At 34.4% G+C, this 24,558-nt stretch overlaps 1 protein-coding gene and 1 pseudogene across 5 annotated transcripts in view; one reads left to right on the top strand and one right to left on the bottom strand.

The window, feature by feature from the left end:
• HDAC9 (histone deacetylase 9) overlaps positions 1 to 24,558 on the bottom strand; it is a 733,933-nt gene that overhangs the window by 69,619 nt on the left and 639,756 nt on the right. For all 5 annotated transcript variants that reach the window (XM_088018628.1, XM_088018630.1, XM_088018632.1 and 2 more), the window contains one exon: positions 12,136 to 12,269. In XM_088018628.1, coding sequence (XP_087874754.1) covers positions 12,136 to 12,269 — 134 coding nt within the window. The remainder of the gene's footprint in view (positions 1 to 12,135; positions 12,270 to 24,558) is intronic.
• LOC148162511 (replication factor C subunit 1-like) overlaps positions 15,756 to 24,558 on the top strand; it is a 59,009-nt pseudogene continuing 50,206 nt past the window's right edge.

Raw genomic sequence — 24,558 nt, 5'->3', positions numbered from 1 at the left:
TTAATTTTTCATTTTTACAGTCATATTCTTCTAACAGAGCAAAATATACCCTAAATCTAGTGTATGACATTGTCCTAGTCTCATGCATGATCACATTCTCTCTTCTTTAATTTTTAAAAAAATTTTTTTCATTCTTTTTTCAACCAACTTACCAATTCCTTTTTAAAAATCTTTTTAATTTTCATCTTTACAGTCATATTCCCTCCCTTCATTGTATTTATCCTGATTTTTGTATATATATGTTTTTCTTTCTTTAAAATTTTGTGAGACAGTTTCTCCTAACAGACCAAAATACACCAAAAATCTAGTGTGTGGCTCTGTTATATTCACCAGCCTGATCATATTCTTTCTGCCTCCTCCCCGCCTCCAGTTTCAGGTGTCTTCTGATTAGTGTGTATTTTTCTGGGGTTGTTGTTACCCTTTTAGCATTTTTTTTTTAGCATTTTGTTCTCTCATTCATCTATTCTCCTCTGGACAAAATGACAAGACAGAAAAACTCATCTCAGAAAAAAGAACAAGAGGCAGTACCGACTGCCACTGACCTAATCAATACAGACATTAGTGAGATTTCAGAACTAGAGTTCAGAATGACGATTATAAAGATACTAGCTGGGCTGAAAAAAGTAGAGATGATACTAGAGGATCCCTTTCTGGAGAAATAAAAGAACTAAAATCTAACCAAGTCAAAATCAAAAAGGCTATTAATGAGGTGCAATCAAAAATGGAGGCTCTAACTGCTAGGATAAATTAGGCAGAAGACAGAATTAGTGATATAGAACCAAATGATGTGGAATAAAGAAGCTGAGAAAAAGAGAGATAAACAACTACTGGATCACGAGGGCAGAATTCAAGAGATAAGTGATATCATAAAGTGAAACAACATTAGAATAATTCCAACCCCAGAAGAAGAAGAGAGCGGCAGAAGGTATACTGGAGTAAATTATGGCACAGAACTTCCCTAATTTGGGGAAGGAAACAGGCATCAAAATCCAGGAGGCACAGAGAACCCCCCTCAATATCAATAAAAATGGGTCAACACCCTGACATCTAATAGTAAAACTCACAAGTCTCAGAGACAAAGAGAAAATCCTGAAAGCAGCTCGGGACAAGAGGTCTGTAACCTACAACAGCAGAAACATTAGATTGGGAGCAGACCTATCCACAGAGACCTGGCAGTCCAGAAAGGACTGGCAGGATATATTCACAGCACTAAATGAGAAAAATATGCAGTCAAAAATACTATACCCAGCTAGGCTGTCATTGAAAATAGAAGGAGATATAAAAAGCTACCAGGACAAATGAAAACTAAAAAGAATTTGCGAACAGCAAACCAGCCATACAAGAAATACTGAAAGGGGTCCTCTAAGCAAAGAGAGAGCCTAAAAGTAACATAGACCAGAAAGGAACAGAGACAATATACACCTTATAGGCAATACAAGGACACTAAATTCATATCTTTCAATAGTTACCCTAAATGTAAATGGACTAAATGCCTCAATCAAAAGATACAGGGTATTAGATTGGATAAAAAAAAAAACAAGACCCATCCATATGCTGTCTGCAAGAGATTCATTGTAGACCCAAAGACACCTCCAGATTGAAAGTGAGGGGGTGGAAAACCATTTACCATGCTAATGGATATCAAAAGAAAGCTGGGGTGGCAATCCTTATATCAGACAAATTAGATTTTAAACCAAAGACTATCAGAAGAGATGAGGAAGGACACTACATTATAGTTAAAGGGTCTATCCAACAAGAAGATCTAACAATTGTAAATATCTATGCCCCTGACATGGGAACAGTCAATTATATAAGCCAGTTAATAACAAAATCAAAGAAACACATTGACAATAATACAATAATAGCAGGGGACTTTAACATGCCCTTCACTCAAATGGACAGATCATCTAAGCAAAAGATCAACAAGGAAATAAAGGCTTTAAATGACACATTGGACCAGATGGACTTCACAGATACATTCAGAACATTCCATCTCAAAGCAACAGAATACACATTCTTCTCTAGTGCCCATGGAACATCCTCCAGAATAGATCACATCCTGGGTCATAAATCTGGTCTCAACAAGTACCAAAAGATTGGTATCATTCCCTGCATATTTTCGGACCACAATGCTTTGAAACTAGAACTCAATCACAAGAGGAAAGTCAGAAAGAACTCAAATACATGGAGGGTAAAAAGCATCCTACTAAAGAAAGAAGGGGTCAACCAGGAAATTAAAGAAGAATTAAAAAAATTCATAGAAACAAATGAAAACAAAAACATAACTGTTCAAAATCTTTGGGGGACAGCAATGACGGTCCTAAGAGGAAAGTATACAGCAATACAAGGCTTTCTCAAGAAACAAGAAAGGTCTCACAAATACACAACCTAACCCTACACCTAAAGGAACTGGAGAAAGAATAGCAATTAAAGCCTAAACCCAGCAGAAGAGAAATAATAAAGATCAGAGCAGAAATCAATGAAATAGAAACCAAGAGAACAGTAGAACAGATCAACGAAACCAGCAGCTGGTTCTTTGAAAGAATTAATAAGATTGATAAAACCCTGGCCAGACTTAATAAAAGTAAAAGAAAAAGGACCCAAATTAATAAAATCATGAATGAAAGAGGAGCGATCAAAGAAATGCAAACAATTATAAGAACATATTATGAGCAACTATATGCCAGCAAATTAGATAATCTGGAAGAAATGGATGCATTCCTAGAGATGTATCAACTACCAAAACCGAACCAGGAAGAAATAGAAAATCTGAACAGACCCATAACCACTAAGGAAATTGAAGCAGTCATCAAAAATCTCCCAACAAACAAGAGCCCAGGGCCAGATGGCTTCCCAGGGGAATTCTGCCAAACATTTAAAGAAGAATTAATACCTGTTCTTCTGAAGCTGTTTCAAAGAATACAAATGGAAGGAAAACTTCCAAACACATTTTATGAGGCCAGCATTACCTTGATCCCAAAATCAAAGACCCCATCAAAAAGTAGAGCTACAGAACAATATCCCTGATGAACATGGATGCAAAAATTCTCAGCAAAATACTAGCCAATGGGATCCAACAGTACATTAAAAGGATTATTCACGACCAAGTGGGATTTATTCCTGGGCTGCAAGCTTGGTTCAACATCCGCAAAAGTGTGTCAATGTGATACACTACATTAATAAAAGAAAGAACAAGAACCATATGATCCTCTCAATAGAGGCAGAAAAAGCATTTGACAAGGTAGAGTATCCTTTCTTGATTAAAACTCTTCACAGTGTAGGGATAGAGGGTACATACCTCAATTCATAAAAGCCATCTATGAAAAACCCACAGCGAATATCATACTCAAAGGGGAATAACTGAAAGCTTTTCCCCTATGGTCAGGAATATGGCAGGGATGTCCACTATCACGACTGCTGTTCAACATAGTACTAAAAGTCCTAGCCTCAGCAATCAGACAACAAAAAGAAATAAAAGGCATCTGAATCAGCAAAGAAGAAGTGAAAGTCTTACTTTTTGCAGATGATATGATACTTTATGTGGAAAACCTAAAAGACTCCACCCCGAAACTGCTAGAACTCATATAGGAATTCAGCAGAGTGGCAGGATATAAAATCAATGCACAGAAATCAGCTGTATTTCTATACACCAACAAGACAGAAGAAAGAGAAATTAAGGAGTTGATCCCATTTACAATTGCACCCAAAACCATAAGATACCTAGGAATAAATCTAACCAAATAGGCAAAGGATCTGCACTCAGAAAACTATAGAATATTCATGAAAGAAATTGAGGAAGACACAAAGAAATGGAAAAATGTCCCATGCTCATGGATTGGAAGAACAAATATTGTAAAGCAAAATATTGTAGAGCAATCTACACATTTAATGCAATCCCTATCAAAATACCATCAACCTTTTTCAAAGAAATGGAACAAATAATCCCCTAAAATTTGTATGGAATCAGAAAAGACCTGAATAGCCCGAGGAATATTGAAAAAGAAAAGCAAAGACAGTGGCATCACAATTCCGGACTTCAAGCTCTATTACAAAGCTGTAATCATCAAGACAGTATGGTACTGGCACAAAAACAGACACATAGGTCAATGGAAGAGAATAGAGAGCCCAGAAATGGACCCTCAACTCTCTGGTCCACTAATCTTTGACAAAGCAGGAAAGAATGTCCAATGGCAAAAAGACAGTCTCTTCAACAAATGGTGTTGGGAAAATTGGACAGCCACATGCAGAAGAATGAAACTGGACCATTTCCTTACACCACAGACAAAAACAGACTCAAAATGCTTGAAAGACCTAAATGTGAGACAGGAGTCCATCAAAATCCTAAAGGAGAGCACAGGCAGCAACCTCTTCGACCTCAGCCACAGCAACTTCTTCCTAGACACATCACCAAAGGCAAGGGAAGCAAGGGCAAAAAAGAACTATTGGGACCTCATCAAGATAAAAAGCTTTTGCACAGCAAAAGAAACAGTCCACCAAACCAAAAGACAACCGACAGAATGGGAGAAGATATTTGCAAATGACATATCAGATAAAGGGCTAGTATCCAAAATCTTTAAAGAAGTTATCAAACTCAACACCCAAAGAACAAATAATCCAATCAAGAAATGGGCAGAAGACATGAACAGACATCGCTGTAAAGAAGACATCCAAATGGATGGGTGCCTGGGTGGCTCAGTCAGTTAAGTGTCTGTCTTTGGTTCAGGTCATGATCCCAGGGTCCTGGGATCGAGTCCCACATTGGGTTCCTTGCTCGGCCGGGAGCCTGCTTCTCCCTCTCCCTCTGCCCCCCCCCCAATTGTGATCTCTCTCTCTGTCAAATAAATAAATAAAATCTTAAAAAAAAAGAAGAAGAAGAAGAAAAAGACATCCAAATGGCCTTACAGACCATAAAAAAGTGCTCAACATCACTCGGCATCAGGGAAATCCAAATCAAAACCTCAATGTGATACCACCTCACACCAGTCAGAATGGCTAAAATTAACAAGTCAGGAAACGACAGATGTTGGCGAGGATGTGGGGAAAGGGGAACCCTCCTACACTGTTAGTAGTAATGCAAGCTGGTGTAGCCACTCTGGAAAACAGGATGGAGGTTCCTCAAAAAGTTGTAAATAGAGTTACCCTATGACCTAGCAATTGCACTACTGGGTATTTACCCCAAAGATACAAATGTAGTGATCCGAAGGGGTACGTGCACCCCAATGTTTATAGCAGCAATGTTCACAATAGACAAACTACGGAAAGAGCCTAGATGTCCATCAACAGATGAATGGATGAAGAAGATGTGGTATATTATACAGTCATCAAAAAATGAAATCTTGCCATTTGCAATGACGTGGATGAAACTAGAGGGTATTATGCTAAGTGAAAGAAGTCAATCAGAGAAATCATATAATCTCACTGATATGAGGAATTTGAGAAAAAAACCAGAGGATCATAGGGGAATGAAGGGAAAAATGAAACAAGATGAAACCGGAGAGGGAGACAAACCATAAGAGACTCTTAATCTCAGGAAACAAACAGGGTTTCTGGAGTGGAGGGTGGTGGAAGGGTTTGGGTGGCTGTGTGATGGACACTGGGAGGGTATGTACTATGGTGAGCGCTGTGAACTATGTAAGACTGATGAATCACAGACCTGCACCCCTGAAACAAATAATACATTATATGTTAATAAAAATATGCATGACAGATTTAAAAAATTATTTTGTAAGTGGTCATATTGCAAGTTCATGAAAAAAAGGTAAAACATATAACACAGTCTTAACACTTGTATACATTCAGTATAAAAAATAAAGCGTCACTCTGGAAAACCATATGGAATTTCCTCAAAAAAGTTAAAAAGAGCTACCCTATGACCCAGCAATTACACTACTATGTATTTATCCAAAGCATGCAAAAACAGTAATTTGAAGGGGCACATGTACCCCAATGTTTATAGCAGCACTGTCCACAAGAGCCAAAATATGGAAAGGTCCCAGATGTCCATTGACAGATGAATGGATAAAGATCTGGTGTTTGTGTGTGTATACACATACACACACACACACATAAACACACATTTTTAATTATATATACATTCTATATATATAATAGGATATTACTCAGCCATCAAAAAGAATGAATTCTTGCCATTTGCATGGATGTGGATGGGACTAGAGTGTATTATTTTAAGCGAAATAAGTCAGTAAGAGAAAGACAAATACCATATGATTTTGCTCATATGTGGAATTTAAGAAATAAAATATATAAACATAGGGGATCGGAAGGAAAAATAAAATAAGATAAAAACAGAGGGAGGCAAACCATAAGATTAACTATAGGAGATAAACATGGTTGCTGGAGGGGAGATGGGTAGGGGGGATTGGGTGATTGGGTGATGGGCATTAAGGAGAGTACCTGATATAAGGAACACTGGGTGTTATATGCAACTGATGAATCACTAAATTCTACCCCTGAAAATAATAACACACTAGATATTAACTAAATTGAATTAAAAAAAAAAATCTGTGAAGATGTCACTGAGGTCAGGAAAGCAACGCAGGAACAAAGTGAAAATTTCAACAAAGAGATTGAGAATATTAAAAAGTACCAAACAAAAATCACAGAATTGAAGAACACTATAACCGAACTGAAAAATTCAATAGAAGAGTTCAAGAGGAGACTAGATTAAATGAAAGCAAAGATCAATGAATTCAAAGACAGGGCAGTGAAACCCATCCAGTCAAAACAGCAAAAAGAAAAAAAAAGAATGAAAACAGTAAAGATAGCTTAAAGGACTTATGGGACACCATGAAGCAAATCAAAGGAATTATAGGAATTCCAGAAGGGGAAGCAAAGGGCCAGAAAGCTTATTTGAAGAAATAGTGGTTAAAAACTATACTTACCTGGGGAGAGAAACAGACATCCAAATATAGAAATCCCAAAGAGTACCAAATTAGATGGATCTAAAGAGACACACACCAAGGCACATTAAATTTTCAAAAGTTAAAGACAAAGAGAGAATCTTAAAAACACCAAGAAAAAAGCAACTTTTCACAGATAGGGGAATCTCTTTAAGACTTTGAGTGGATTTCTCAGCAGAAAACTTAAAGACCAGAAAGGAGTGGCATGATATATTCAAAGTGCAGTAAGAAAAAAACTGCTGATCAAGAATACTCTACCCAAGAAAGCACTCATTAAGAATTGAAGGACAGATACAATTTTGCAGACAAACAAAAGCTGAAGTATTCATCATCATTAGATTGTCCTTACGAGAGTTGTTAAAGGGAGTTCCTCAAGCTGAAATCAAAGAATATTAACTAGTAACGTAAAAATCTATGAAAGTATAAAATTCACTGATAAAGGTAAACATTAAATTCAGAATACTCTAATATTATAATTATAGTGGGAAATCACTTACAATTCTAGTGTAAAGGTTAAAAGACAAAGGTGTTAAAAATAGGTATAACTACAATAATTTTTAATGAATACACAATATAAAAAGGTATAAATTGTGATCAGAAATCAGAAACATAAATTGTGGGAAGGGAGTGTAAAAATGTAGTTTCTATATACATTAGAGTTAGGATGTTATCTACCTAAAATACACTATTATAAGATATTTGCAAGCCTCATGGTAACCACAAAGCAAAAACCTATAGAAGTATGCAAAAGACAGAGAAATCAAAACATAACACTATGGGAAATCATCAATGCACACAAAAAAAGACAGCAGGAGAGGAAGAAAGGAACTATAAAACTGCCAGAAAACAACAAGATAGCAATAGTAAGCCTGTACATATCAATTCATACTTCAAACTTAATAGACTAAAATCTTTCATCAAAAAACATAGAGTGGTTGAATGAATACAAAAATAAGACCTAATTATATGCTGCCTACAAGAGAATAACTTCAGATTTAAGTATACACAGACTGAAAATGAAGGGATGGAGAAGATGTTCCATGCCAATGGAAACCAGAAGAAAGCAGGTGTAGGTATGTTTATATCAGAAAAAATAGACTGTAACTTAAAAACTGTAATAAGAGACAAAGAAGGTCATTATATGATGACAAAGGGGTCAATTCATCAAGAGTATATAACACTTGTAAATATGCACCCAACATATGAGCAGCTAAATTTATTAAGCAGGTATTAACAGATTTGAAGAAAGAAATACACATAAATACAATATTAGGGAACTTTAATACCCCACTTTCAATAATGAATAGGTCAGCCAGACAGAAAATCAATAAAGATTGGACTTAAACTATGCTTTAGACCATATGGACCTAAAAGACATATACAGAACATTCTATCCAACAGCAGCAAAAAATACATTCTTCTCAAGCACAAATGGAACACTCTCCCAGAAAAATCATATATTAGGCCATAAAACCAGTCTCAGCAAATTTTAAAAGACTGAAATCATTCCAAGTAACTTTTTTGACTACAATGGCATAAAACTAGAAATAAATGACAAAAAGAAAACTGGAATACTCATAAATATGTGGTAATTTAACAACACACTCCTGAACAACCAATGGGTCAAAGAAATGAAAAGAGAAATTTAAAAATCTTGAGACAAATGAAAATGGAAATACAACATACTAAAACTTATGGGATGCAGCAAATAGAAAAAAAATCAATGCAGATCAATGCAACTAAGAGCTGGTTTTAGGAAAAGATATACAAAACTGATAAACCTTTAAACTAGACTAAGAAAAAAAGAGAAAAGCCTCAATTAATAAAATCAGATTTGAAAGAGAAGCTTATGACAGAGAAATCCAAAGGATCATAAAAAACTACTATGAACAATTATACATCAATAAATTGGATAATGTAGAAGAAACATATAAATTCCTAGAAACATAAAACCTATCAAGACAGAATTCTGAAAAAATAGAAAATATGAACAGACCAATAACTAGTAGGGAGATTGAATCAGTAATCAAAAAGCTCCCAAAAAAGAAAAGTCCAGAATCAGATGGCTTCACTGGTGAATTCTACCGAATATTGAAGTACTAATACCCATCTTTCTCAAACTCATCCAAAAAACTGAATAGGAGGGAACATGTCTGAACTCACTTTAGGAGGCCAGCATTTCCCTGATACCAAAGCCAGTAAAGGACACTACAGGGAAAGAAACTACAGCCAATATCCCTGATGAACATAGATGCAAAAACTCTCAACAATATATTAGCAAACTGAATTCAACATTATATTAAAAGGACCGTACACCATGATCAAGTGGGATTTACTCCAGTGATGCAAGAATGGTTCAACATACACAAATCAACCAATGTGATACGATACATTAACAAAATGAAGGATAAAAATCATATGATAATCTCAGTAGGTGCAGACAAAACATGTGACAAAATTCAACATCTTTCATGATTAAAAAATCTAAAAAAATTCAGTATAGAAGGAACATACTTCAACATAATAAATACCCTATATGACAAGCCCAGAGCTAACACCATATCTAAGATCAAGAACAAGACAAGGATGCCTGATTTTGCTACCTTTATTCAACATTGTATTGTAAGTATGATCTAGAGCAATTAAGCAAGGAAAAGAAATAAAAGGCATCCAAATTGGAAAGGAAGAAGTAAAACTGTCTCTAATTGCAGATGACATGATATATATGGAATACCCTAGAGACTCCACCACAAAACTATTAGAATTAATAAACAAATTCAGTAAAGTTGCAGAAGGCAAAATCAACATAAAAAATCAGTTTTTATATACCAACAATAAACTATCTGAAGAAGAAATATAACAATCCCATTTACAATGGTATCATAAAAAAATAAAATACTTAGAGATAAATGTATCCAAGGAAGTGAAAGGTCTATACACCAAAAACTGCAAGATATTGATGAAAGAAATTGAAGAAGACACAAATAAATGGAAAGATATCCCATGTTCATGGATGAGAGGAGTTAATATTATTAAAATGTTCATATTACCCACAGCAAACTATAGATTCAATCCAATCCCTATCAAAAGGCATTTTTTACAGAAATAGAAAAAAATTCTAAAACTCATATGAAACCACAAAGACCTCAAGCAGATGAAGGGATCTTGAGAAAAAACAATAATGCTGGAGTCATTACACTTCTTGATTTCAAATATACTACAAGTAATCAATGCACTATGGTATTGGCATAACAGACACATTGGTTAATGGAACAGAAGAAAGGGCCCAAAATAAACTCATGCACATTGGTAAATTAATTTTCAACAAAGGATCCAGGAATATACAATGGGGAAAGAACAGTCTCTTCAATAAATGGTGTTGGTAAAACTGAACAGCCATACAAAAAAGAATAAAACTGGACTCCTATCTTACATCATACACAAAAATCAATTTAAAATTGATTAAAAACTTAAACATAAGATTTGAAACCATAAAACTCTTAGAAGAAAACATAGGGGATAATCTCCTTGACATTAGCCTTGGCAATTTTTTTTTTTTTTTTTTTTTGGATATGACACCAAAAGTAAAGGCAACAAAAGCAAGCAAACAAACAAAGTGGGACTACATCAAGCTTAAAAACGTCTGCACAGCAAAGGTGAGTAAAATGAAAAGGTAACCTATGGAATGGGAGAAAATATTTGCAAACCATATATCCAATAAGAGGTTAATATCTAAAATATAAAAAGAACTCATACAATTCAATAGCAAAAAAACGAAAAGGCAAAACCCCAAATAAACCAATTAAAAATGGGCAAAAGGCCCAATTAGATGTTTTTTCAAAGAAGACATAAAAATGGCCAACATATACATGGAAAGGTGATCAATATCAGTAATCACCAGGAAAATGCAAATCAAAACCATAATGAGATATTACCTCATGTATTATCAAAAGGAAAAGAGATAAATGCTGGTAAGGATGTGGAGAACAGGGAAACTTTGAGCAATGTTGTTGGAAAGGTAAGATGTACAGCCACTATGGAAAACAGTAGGAGATTCCTCAAGAAACTAAAACCACATGTTTTATGATGTATGATCCAGCAATCTTACTTCTGGGTATATAATCTGGGAAACAAAATCACTATCTTGAACAGATATCTGTTCTCCAATGTTTACTGCAGAATTATTTACAATAGTCAAGGTACAGAAACAAACTCGATGTCCACCAACAGGTAAGTGGATAAAGAAAATGTGGTGTATATATGTATTTATATATACATACAATAGAATATTATTCAATCTTTAAAAAAAAAGAATCTTGTCATTTTTGATAACATGGATAAACATGGAGGGCATTATGCTAAGTGAAATAAGCCAGACAGAGAAAAATATATTGCATGGTATCACTTATTTTGACCACTCCCCTGCTGAAAAAAGTAGTTGAACTTGTAGAGACAGAGTAGAATAGTGGTTGTCAGGGCCTGGAGGGGTGGGAGTAATAAGGAGAGTTTGATAAAAGGTTTTTAAACTTTCAGTTACAAGATGAACAAGGTTTGAGGATCTAATGTATAACATGATGCCTATAGTTATAATTAAAATTTGCTAAGAAAGTAGAATTTAAATGTTTTCACCAAACAAATAAACAAATGAACAAACAAATGAACAAAAAGTATGTGAGGTGATGAATGTGTGAATTTAATTTCATGGAAGGAATCATTTCACAGTGTATAATATATCAAATCATCACATCGTACACTTTAAATGAATTACAATTTTGTCAACTATATTTCAATAAAGATAAATTTTTTTTTAAACTTTATTTTCCCCCTTGTGCTAATACAATCCTATGGAAAATCTGGAGAGAAATTTTCTTTGAGTAATTTGTTTTTCAGTGTTTCAATGCTTATTAGTTGGGTCAATATACAAAGCATTTCTCCTCCCAAGAGTTATCTTATTTATTGAGCTCACAAATAATCTGATTGAGGGAAGTGCTATGTGGATTAACTGGACAACAGTTATACCATATAACAGGAGTACATGTAAACTTCTAAAAGTTTACCTTCTTTCTTAGAAGGTAACTAAAATCTTACCTTCTTTCTTAAAATTAGAAGAGCAACATTGTGCTTTCTGATTACATGGGATTAAAAAAAATTAAATATATGCATGCATACATTCCTAGTCCTTTAGCCCTACTCTTGTGTACTTTTAATTTTTTACCTCATTTCCTAGGAGGGCATTTACACAGGCTTCTGATGCATCACAGATGGCTGTGAGATCATGTCCTCCTTCTAGAGCCAACACCACGTGTCCATCAGCCAATGTCATCAACTGCTTCGTCAAATGACCAAAGCCTATCATAACACAAACAGAACATTTCAAAGTATTAAATCAGAAGAGAATATTACTAGAATCTAATACTGATTGAGCTTTTATTATGTGTGTGTCCTTTCTTAGCACCTTCCATGAGCTAATTCACTTAATACTTCCAAAAACTTAATAAATTAGGTGCCATTACTATCTATATTTTACAAATGCGGGAACCAAAATCCAAGATCCCACAGCTAAGAAGTATCACAACCAAAATTTATACCAAACAATATCGCTCCTCCCCAGTGCACAGTAGTGGCTTTCACAACACATTCTATATGTACCTGGATGAAAAACTTGATAGCATTTGACAAGTGTTAATAAGGTCAATAATCTCCTTTGCTTGATTTTCGTTTCTTATCTCCATCATGTCTTATTATAAAAGGAAATTTTTTTCTATCACCTCAAATTACTTAACTATAACATTAGATTTTTATAGACATCACATTAGATTTTTATAGACAAAATTTTGATTATGAAATAGTTGATAAATGTAAAAAATAAATAACATCTATATATATTATAAAGTATAATGATATGAGAAACACGTGTTCACTCACTTTCCAATTTAAGGAAAATAATGTTAGCAATACTTTTGAAGCCCCTTGTATACTTCTGTTAACATCCCTCCTCCTCTCTGTGGGAAATTAGGATCTTTGTGTTGATAATTCCTTTGCTTTTTTTTTTTAACTTTATAAAAATGGTTTTTTATTTTCACAACTTGCTCTTTTCATTCAATATCTTGTGAGCTCATCTCTGTTGATAAATGCAGCTATAGTTCTTTGTTGTCTAGTAGGCCATAGTATGAGTGTAAAAGTATTTATTTACCCAATCTCCTGATGACAGATTTTTTGCATTTTTTGTTATTACAAAACCCCAATGCTTTGTTATTACAAACAATTCCCACAGAACATTTTTATAACACTCTTGTGGTTCACATGTACAACAATGGACTAAAATCATTGTGGCTTAAAAGCTGCTAAATAATACTAGATTATTTCTAAAAGGCTATAATAATCAACCTCACTCTGAGAAGCAGTGTATATAAGAATTCCAGTTTAGTCACATCCTTGCCAATGTTTGGTATAATTTGTCAAGTAAGTGAGTGAATAATGGCATCTTATTGTGGTTTCATTCAGTTTTAAGAGGGACCTTACTATTTCTACTTTGAATTAAAGTTTTTATTATAAATAGATATTAAATTTGTTTATACCAAAATGAGATATTTTTTCTCCTATAATTTCATAGTTGTTATGAGTCACATTAATTAGTATTTCTAATATTAAGCCATCATTAAATTTAAGGAGTAAAATAAGCTTGGTTGTGATGTAATTATATATTTTGTACACAGCTGGAATTGTTTTACTGTGGTTGGTTTAGGATTTTCTCACCTATGTTCATGAATGGGGTTAATCTATAATTTTTCAGTCCTATATTGGCCATGTTGAATTTTGATGTGGTCAGGATCAACTTTTTCCATTATCTGATTCTAGAAAGTTGGGTAGAAATCTCCTGGAAAACCATTTGAGTTTTGTGGTTTTTGAGGAAGATTTTTAACTACTGATAGAATTTCTTTAACAACTATAGGACTACTCATGCTTTCTATATCTTCGTAAGTTATATTTTTCTAGAAATTTACTTAAGTGTTCAAATTTGTTGAAATAAAGTTGTTTATTTATTATCTTATTTTGGAATTCCAATTAGATGTATGTGGTCATTGTCATTATATTCTCAATGTCTCTTAAGCTTTGTTTCATATTTTTTATATCTCTTTCTGTCCTGAATTATATATATATTTATTTCAGATCTACCTTCCAGTCTTTCTTTTTCCACATGTGTCTAATCTACTGTTTAACATTTCTATTGGTATCTTCATTTCAGTGATTATACTGTTCTATTTGGTTAGATTTCATAACTTCTTATTTTTATAATTTATTATTCTTTGCTCATGGTTTTATTTCTTCCTTTATTTCTTTACCCATAATTACTTTTTTTAAAGATTTTATTTATTTATTTGAGAGAGAGAGAATGAGAGACAGAGAGCACGAGAGGGAAGAGGGTCAGAGGGAGAAGCAGACTCCCTGCTGAGCAGGGAGCCTGATGTGGGACTTGATCCCTGGACTCCAGGATCATGACCTGAGCCGAAGGCAGTCGCTTAACCAACTGAGCCACCCAGGCGCCCCTACCCATAATTATTTTATATTCTGTATCTGTTATTTGAAGTCTTTATGGCCTAGTATTACTATTTGTTGTTTCTGCTGATTCATCCTCATGATGTCTTAATTCTCCTGTTTTTTTATTTTTTATTTTTTATTTTTTTGAGATCATGTACATTGGAACTTCCTATATAAGAAGTTTTTGGAGCCTGAACTGAACTTGCTATCTATTTTTGAAACCTGGGTTGAGTGTGATTTTGTTTGCCTCTACTGGATGGCTGGGATACTATCACCTAGGATAAATTTTAAATTCTTAGATTACAGGGACTTTTTTTTTAATGCACAGTTACTGTAAATGTGGACCCAAAACCTGATTACAAATTCTCATGTAAAAAATGAGTTTTCCCCCCTTTTTATTTTCATTGCTTTTGCAATTCCCTCTATTCATAGCCCTAGCTAAGATATATATATATATATTTTTTTTTTTATTCAGCAGTATTTCCTCTTCCATTCACCCTTTTCCTTAGAATTACCCTTTCTTATTCCTTTCTTTATGCTGGTCTCCAGCAAAACTTCTCCCTTCATAGACCCAAGGCTTTGACTCCCTTTTCCGGTATGCAGTAATCTATTAATTATGTTCAAGCTCTATCCAGCTGGAGACTTTGGGATAGCCCAGGGTAGCCAATAGCTACAGCATTTGCTCACCTTCCTTCATCTTTTTGGAAGTCATTCATAAATTTTAAAAAGTAGTTTTGCTATTTTCATGTGGAAGTGTCTCAGGATGTATAGACTCTCAGACTGCCAAATGTAAATGTCTCTCATTCAACATTTAAAAAAAATTAACACTGCATCCAACTTGCCCAATTTCAAGGACAATGACAAAAAAGAAATAAGATAAATGAAAATAAGTAAAACCATGTGTTCAATATGGTATTTCATTTTTTTGTTTTTGTTTTGTTTTGTTTTGTATTGTGATTTATTTACAAAATTTCACATTATAGTAATCACTTTAAAAAAAATCAGCATCAGTCCTATAACGGCCATTAGGATAAATTCTTAAGCCTACAAAAACTGCCTTAGTACCAATGTTCCCAGGCATAGTATTGTTACCTAAAATCTGACTCCAAAGCCCACATGTAGTTTCTGATTATACACAGTCAATATGAAGTACAATCTAATTAGATTGACAGGGGACAGTGGAGGACCCAAGCACTTTTATCAACTTCTATAAGAGGTGTATTTTAGCCTACTGGTTACATCCCTCTAGCTGTACCCCACCATATATTTATAATGGGACTACTGAGTTGCCCCATTATGCTAAAATATGATTTCTTTGGAAAAAGAAGGCATTATCTAGACAACCTAGACTCGTCAACGAGGTAAGTAAAAAGTGGCTATCAGTAGTCAAAAACAGTTTCATTTCTTTGAACTTTTTCCTTTTCTGGACTCGTCTTTTTCTTATTTTGAAGGCTTTGAAGATGTTGTCTTTTTCTTGATCAGTGCATCAGTTTCCATAGAGTCTTGGTCTTTCTCATCAGATTGAGAATCATCTTCATTTAACTCTTCATTGTATTCAGAATCCAGTCTCTGGTTTGTCAGGAACTGGGATATAGCTACGTGGAACTGAATGCAAGTGACACTCGGAGTAAACAGTTTGAAGGAGATTGTTGCTGAATCACTGAATAATACCAGCATCACAGGCTTTTATTCAACTTCTCAACATGGGTCAGGTAGAGCAGCCCATTCAATAAGCACAAAACATGCTCTCATCATGGATGAAGTAGATGGCATGGCAGGCAATGAGGACAGGGAAGGAATTCAGGAATTAATTGGTCTGATAAAACATAAAAAAATTCCCATTATTTGTATGTGCAATGATAGAAATCATTCCAAGATTCGCTCTTTGGTTCATTATTGTTTTGATCTTAGTTTTCAAAGACGTTGAGTTGAACAGATTAAGGGTGCTATGATGTCTATTGCATTTAAAGAGGGTTTGAAGAGCCCCCCCTCCAGCTATGAATGAAATAATTTTGGGAGCTAATCAAGGTATCAGACAGGTTTTACACAGTGTGAAGATGTGGTGTGCACAAAGTAAGGCACTAATGTATGACCAGCCCAAGGCTGATTCTCATAGAGCCAAAAAGGATATGAGACTGGGCCCATTTGATGCTGCCCAGAAGGTGTTTGCAGCTGGAGAGGAGACCACTCATATGTCATTTGTGGACAAATCAGACCTCTTTTTTCTTGATTATTCAATAGCACCCCTATTTGTCCAGGAGAACTACATACATGTGAAGCCTGTAGCTGCAGGGGGTGACATGGAAAAGCACCTGATGTTTTTAAGCAGAGCAGCAGATAGCATATGTGATGGTGACCTAGTGGACCATCAAATCCAGAGTAAGCAAAACTGGAGTCTTCTGTCCACACAGGCCATTTATGCCAGTGTTCTTTCTGGAGAGTTAATGAGGGGGTACATGACCCAGTTTCTTACCTTCCCAAGCTGGTTGGGGAACCACTCGTCTACCAGCAAACATGATCATATTGTACAGGACCTAGCACTGCACATGAGTCTCAAAACTGATTCCAGCAAAAGGACTGTAAATCTGGATTATCTGTCACATATAAGGGATGCAGGTGTACAGCCCTTGACCTCACAAGGGGTAAAAGGAGTACAGGATGTTATTGCTTTTATGGAAGCCTACTACTTGATGAGAGAAGACTTTGAGAATATCATGGAAATTAGCAGCTGGGGAGGCAAACCTAGTCCTGTCTCCAAGCTGGATCTCAAGGTGAAAAGCAGCCTTCACAAGAACTTATAGTAACACTGGGTGTAATACACAAACAATGAATCATGGAACACTACATCAAAAACTAATGATGTATTTGTATGGTGACTAACATACCATAATAAAATAAAATAAAATAAAATAAAAAAACAAGAACTTACAATAAGGAAGTCTACCTGACTCCATATTTACTTCAAGCAATAAAGACACCCAGACACAGCACAGGCACAGCACTGGCATTTCATTTTTTTATAAATTGCTTTAAGAACTTGCAAGGAATTGCAAGGAATAAACATTTAATTTTTAAATCAATTCTATTTTTAATAATTAATAGACTTTAAAGAGCAGTTTGGGTTTAAAGAAAAACTGAGCAGAAAGTACAGAGTTCCCATATACCTCACTGTCATTTCCTCTATTACTAACATCTTGCATTACTGTGGTACATTTGCTACAACTGATGAGCCAGTATTGATATATTGTTGTTAACAAAAGCCAGTGGTTAGGATTTATTCTTTGTGTTGTATGGTTCTGTGGGTTTTGACAAATGCATAATGTCAGGTATCTACCATTATATTATCCTATCGTATGGTTTCACTGTCCTTTATAAAAATCCCGTTCTCCACCTATTCATCCTCTCCAGCCTCCAACACTTGCAAATCGATTACCCTTTTTGTCTCTATAGTTTTATCATTCATTTTTCAATGTTTACAGTAATTCAAAATTTTTAGCTTCTTGTATTAGCCATTCTACAGTACAAGAATATTTTTTCATTTTTTTATTCATATAGTACTTACAATATTTAGAATATATCTAAATCCATAAAAATGTGAAAGAATAATCTTGAATATGGAAGTGCACACTCTACAAGCCTGGCTGGACTACTTTCAAACCTGATCTCTGTTCTTCTCTAAAGCATTGTGGTCTTTGTTTGAGAAGAAAGGAATTCTCAGAACAAAGTTGATAGAACTAGCTGAAAGCCTATCAAGTTGTGAAACAACTAGACCCCCAAACCAAACTAAGTTTCTTTCATTTGGAACAATAGAATAATATAATCTTAATCTTTGGAATGCACTGAGATATCCACCCAATAAACCATAACTGTCCAGAACTTCACAAGAACTTACAATAACACTGGGCGTTATACACAATAAATCATGGAACAACACATCAAAAACTAATGATGTACTGCTCTAGCATTTGAAGTAAGCCAAAAACAAGATTTCACTTCCCCACTACCTTGAAGCACTTCATTGTTGATTCTATCCATTTAGCTACTATTTTGATAGAAGTCAAAATAGTCATTTATAATTACTCTATGTTTCTGAAATAGTTAGCAAATATTATTCTAAAAAGTATTTTAAAATTAGATAAAAACTGTTTTCAAGCATTGAAATATTCCTCACTTTTTCTGGACCTCATGTTGATACCAATAAGAGTCTTTTCCATGGGTCACTTAGAAATGAGGATGACCATACTAAACTCCCCACCTTCTTACATGATTACTATAAAAAGAATGCTAAGCTTTCAAAAATGTGTAATGCAAAGTTCTGATTTCTAATACTTAGAAATGTTCAAAGCTAATAGAACATAGTAACTAGTTCCATTCCAGAAAATAAAAATGCAAGAAATACTCATAATACTCAGAGGCAAAAAGGCAAATATTTCTGCTAATCGTATTGTTAAATATTCAGAAGTTTTTTCCTATAACTCTAAACCAGGGCTATAGTGAGAAATTAAAACATATAATAATAAATCAAGCCAGTATGCCATATCTTTCATACTAAAGGTTCCTAACAATTGAGCATTCAATTATCTAAAGTCATTACTGAGCAGATCAAATCACATGGATTTAGAAAAAGAGAAAGTCTCAAATCTGATTTAAGCTCCATTCTTTCCCTTGGAAATAAAAAAAAAGGCTCATAAAATACCAAATTTAGATGGGATAGTAAAAAGTGGAAGGAAAGAATGGAATGAAGCTAATCTTTGATCTCTATCCAAATTCCTCTTTCTTCTACCTACAGGGTTTATTTCCATTCACATGTTACCCATGTGATTTTAAGCCACAGACTGAAGCAGCTGAACTTTTGAGTTATGCATGCACAATAGATTCAAGTGAAATAAAGAAATGAATTTCTATAAGGCCTGTGCCCTCTCTTTCACTCAAGGATTTCAAGAATAACTTTTTAGTTTTGTTAACCTGAGTTCTACTGTGTCCACTACTGTTGTACATATATATGATATATATATAGCCAAGTATGGCTATTCATGTCAAAGTATTATTTATCAGGACATGTGAGATAAAAGTTTCAGTGGTGTGTGTGTGTGTGTGTAACATTATTAATAGGCATAATCGCAAGTTGCTTTTATGACCTTTTACTCCTATTTTCACAAAAAACCTGCATGTTACAATAAACTTAACCTGAAGTTGAAAAATTATAGTGAGACTGTAACTAGCAATGTTTTCTTCAAGGGAGTCGGAGTGTCCTGAGTGTGAGGGCTATGGGAAAAAGTAATCAAGTAGAAAAACGCATCTATATAACATGCTGCATCTTGGGCCAAGACATCACCAGATAGGGTGATAGAACTAGGTTCTTAAGGTCTACATATACCTTTAGCTTCTGGATTATTTTGGGAGTTTGGGGGTAGAGCTTAGGGAGGAGCCTGTGGAGTAGCAACATGGGCAGGCTCAAGTTAGTTACTGAAATTGGTATATATTCACTGAAAATCAGACTTGACAGTCTTCCCCACTACCTTACTGCATTGACTACAACAGAATTCTGTAAGAAATATTTTTTCAAAGTGAAATTTGGCACCTTATACTCTTTTGAGGAAATCTTCCAGAATGAAGCATTAACAAAGTACTAGCACTCCTATACTACTGCTACTACACTGAAGAATCCTGTATGCAGCCTGGTTGTTTCAAAAAGCATTAAATTAATTTAATCTAATCAGCATTAAATTACAAGCATGAGAAGGAAGCTACATTGTAACAAGTCATTTCTTTTCAAGACCAAACACAGCTGAAGTGGTAACTACCAAGAATGAGATGTCACTGAGAAAGAGAACTGGAAGGGCATTTTCAGTTAGAAATCCTGTTCAGTTCTGTTGATTTACTAGAAGCAAATGTAATTTTTTGTGTCTGAAAAGAATTATAAAGTAAGTTGTAAATATAGTCGTGGTTCAAATTATGTTTCTATTTGATTTCCTGATATTCTACGGGGTATTACTTCTGGCTATATGTCATATTGTGTCAGCATTTTTACTAGTTCAGAAAAGTTGTTTGAAATGAAAAGTTGCTCAAAGAAGTCTCAACAATTAAACAATACATTTAAAGTGTATTTAATAACCAAGTCATAGGTCAAAAAAGGATTCACTCTTCAAAAGTATGTCTCAAATGCTTCTAATGTTTCCCAAATAGTTCTTAGAATATAGTGGTAGTGAAAGGAAACACTAACTAGCTTTATTTTAATTTCCATTAAAAAAACTGTTTTGAAAACCAAAATTAAGTTCATTGTAGAAAATTTGGAAAATAATAGAAAGTAATGAATAAATAGTAAATAAAATTAAATAGTATTACATATGTTGTTATATATTATATAAATGTATTGTCTAATATTGAATAAATAATAAAACGATAAATAGTAGTAAAATAATTATATATGATAATAAATCCACAGTCCTACCAACCAAAGATAAGCCAATTCTACTTTTGTGGTATTTCATGTTTGTTGTTTTATTTTAAAAATAAAACAGTATCTATCATATTATAATTTTTTTAACTTACACTCACAAATATCTATAGTGGGAAAAATTTTTTAAGTCCTGTACAATATTATTTTGAATGTATTAATGTACCAATCAATCCTCTGTTTTTAGACATTTCAGTTGTTACTAGGTTTTCAGTTTTATATATGATTGCAAATAATATCTTCTTGTATCGTTAAAGTGGCCATTTCATGTTAGCATTTATTTGATGCCAGTATTATTATATATTATTTTATAATGGAAAGAGGCCTGTTCTTTTTACTGTTAACTTTTCTTTTTTTTTTTAACTTTTCTTTCTTATCAGTGATGAGATAGAACATAAATAAATAGTAAAGCATATAAAGGAAAAATGGGAACAAAGGTCCTAAACTCTCTATACTTCATTCTTTTAGAACCTAAATGTATTCAGCAATGCCTGTTGTGGATAACTGAAACATTATTATAGAACCTCAGGGAAATGAGATATACTCCCAGATGGCCTGTTTCTTTTATGAAATTACAAAAACTACTGAATTGGAATTCTCTAGGGAAGTTAAGATGGAGAGAATTCTGTTGTACACTGAAGAGGAACTCTCTCTAACCTACAATGTAGTTACCATTATTATTTGGCCATCCTGGAATAGATTAGACTCTAGAATCAGCAACCAACTGCAAGAGAAAGTACCTGGGTCATGATTCATTGGATTAATAAAGAAATAGACACACACACACACACACACACACACAAACACAACACAAAGTGACTGATTAGACAAGTCATTTTACTTCTACTATTAATCTCTTAACTTTGCTGATGTCAGTCTCCCATTTACTGCAAGTGTTTCTCCAGTATTATTTTTCATCTGCTGAGGAAAGCTTCAAGTAAAAAACAAAAAAACCCCCAAAAAACAACAGGATGAGAGAGGCAATCCTCCCCCCCATATCCACTCAGGAGAGGTAGTGGAGTGAAAATCAGAGTAGTGACAGTCTTTTTGAAATACTGACAACCTACTCTGTTATTGATTTATATCATTTTTGTAACTCTGATACAGTTAAAAACCTCAATAACAATTTGTTCATTTTTTAACAGTTTAGTTTCATTTGGGCCTGAAATGTTTGTGAAGACTTCACTGCAGATTCAATATCATAGGGATCAAAGGAGACACACTTTTGTCCCATTTTAATTTGAAATTTAATTTTGCATATCCACTGGCATAATTTCTACAGTTACATCCAGAAAAGATGACTTAAGAATTCACACACAGTGAAGTATAATTACAAAAACTGTAGCCATTTTCTTCTCTAAAACCCTTCATCATTAAGTTGCCATATTGTTCTTGGGAAAATGCAGTCAAACTCAAGTTGAGAGAGAAGTTTGGGTAGCATGTGGCTGTCTCATGTATTATGAGACTCTAGCAGGACTTCAAAGCAGAATCCGATTGTTACAGATGGGAAGAATGCTTTCCACAGAAATACCTTTTTAAGACTCATGGTGCTGTAATTCATGTGGTAGGCACTTGTGATTCGTTCCTGATGATGTTGGGATCATTTAACTCACAAAACCATTGTTGCTACCATAAAATCCTTTCATCTGTAGCCAAAAAGGTTTATTTCATGCAAATGAAAAATTTTCATTAAAGTATTACCTTAATAATGGGCAAAGATATATATTTTCTGGTCATGTTTAAAATGTAAATTTATGAACATATTCTGAAGATGCATTTCATGTTAAGATCTTTATTTATTTGATGTCCTAGGCCTCTTTCCAAATTCACTGAAACCGGAAATCAATTTTAGAAGAAATATGGAGATTATTATCATTAAATCTTTCAGTTGGCTCATTCTAAGCAGCCCTATAAATATTGCATATGTTTTAAAGAAGGTACTTTCAACTATTCCAGTCAGTGATGGTCCAGGAGGTGAGTTTATATTCTCGGTATCTTTTGAAAAAAAATGAATAGTTGGTTTATATCTTAAAGTCTGAGACAATAGAATACTTTAATGCCATTATTTCTGAAAAACGAAATTGGAAAACATTTATCCTGAAGAATTCCTGAGAATAAGATGGCAAGAAAGTTTGACTGGCATTTTGACTATCTATCCACCTATCCACCCATCCATCTCTCCATTTATGATCTATCTACAAATCAACAATTATTTACTAAATTCCTACTATGTGCCCTAGTTTTATATATAAATTTGATATTTCAAATAGATATGTGAATCTTAGTTTTTTCACCTGTAAATATAACTAAGGATTAATTATTCTGTCTCATGTATTTGAAATGAATATCTAATGATAAAAAGGCACCTCAAAAAAATAAGCACCATACATCAGACAGAGCCTGGCACATAGCAGTTTTTTTTTATTATTATGTTATGTTAATCACCATACATTACATCATTAGTTTTTGATGTAGTGTTCCATGGTTCATTGTTTGTGTATAACACCCAGTGCTCCATGCAGAATATGCCCTCTTTAATACCCATTACCAGGCTAACCCATCCCCCCACCCCACCTCCAGAACCCTCAGTTTGTTTCTCAGAGTCCATCATCTCTCATGGTTCATCTCCCCCTCCGATTTCCCCTCCTTCATTCTTCCCCTCCTGCTATCTTTTTTTTTTTTTTAACATATGATGTATTATATTTTTCAGAGGTACAGGTCTGTGATTCACCAGTCTTACACAATTCACAGCGCTCACCATAGGACATACCCTCCCCAGGGTCTATCACCCAGCCGCCCCATCCCTTCCACCCCCCACCACTCCAGTAACCCTCAGTTTGTTTCTTGAGATTAAGAATTCCTCATATCAGTGAGGTAATATGATACCTGTCTTTCTCTGAATGACTTATTTCACTCAGCATAATACCCTCCAGTTCCATCCACGTCGTTGCAAATGGCAAGATTTCATCCCTTTTGATGGCTGCATAATATTCCATTGTGTATATATATATATATATATATATATATATATATACCACATCTTCTTTTTCCATTCATCTGTTGATGGACATCTTGGCTCTTTCCATAGTTTGGCTATTGTAGACATTGCTGCTATAAACATTGGGGTGCATGTGCCCCTTCGGATCACTACATTTGTATCTTTGGGGTAAATACCCAGTAGTGCAATTGCTGGGTCATAGGGTAGCTCTATTTTCAACTTTTTGAGGAACCTCCATCCTGTTTTCCAAAGTGGTTGCACCAACCTGCATTCCCACCAACAGTGTAGGAGGGTTCCCCTTTCTCCACATCCCCGCCAACATCTGTCATTTCCTGACTTGTTAATTTTAGCCATTCTAACTGTTGTGAGGTGGCATCTCATTGAGGTTTTGATTTGGATTTCCCTGATGCCAAGCGGTGTTAAGCACTTTTTCATGTGTCTGTTGGCCATTTGGATGTCTTCTTTGGAAAAATGTATGTTAATGTCTTCTGCCTATTTCTTGATTGGATCATTTGGTCTTTGGGTGTTGAGTTTAATAAGTTCTTTATAGATTTTGGATACTAGCCCTTTATCTGATATGTCATTTGCAAATATCTTCTCCCATTCTGTCGGTTGTCTTTTGGTTTGGTGGACTGTTTCTTTTG

This window comes from Eumetopias jubatus, unplaced genomic scaffold (assembly GCF_037043125.1).
Source record: "Eumetopias jubatus isolate StellerSeaLion01/CBP00866 unplaced genomic scaffold, mEumJub1_p1.0 scaffold_14, whole genome shotgun sequence".
Classification (NCBI taxonomy): Eukaryota; Metazoa; Chordata; class Mammalia; order Carnivora; family Otariidae; genus Eumetopias; species Eumetopias jubatus.
Note: the sequence above shows the minus strand (reverse complement) of the source record. Positions and strands in the feature narration are given on the sequence as shown.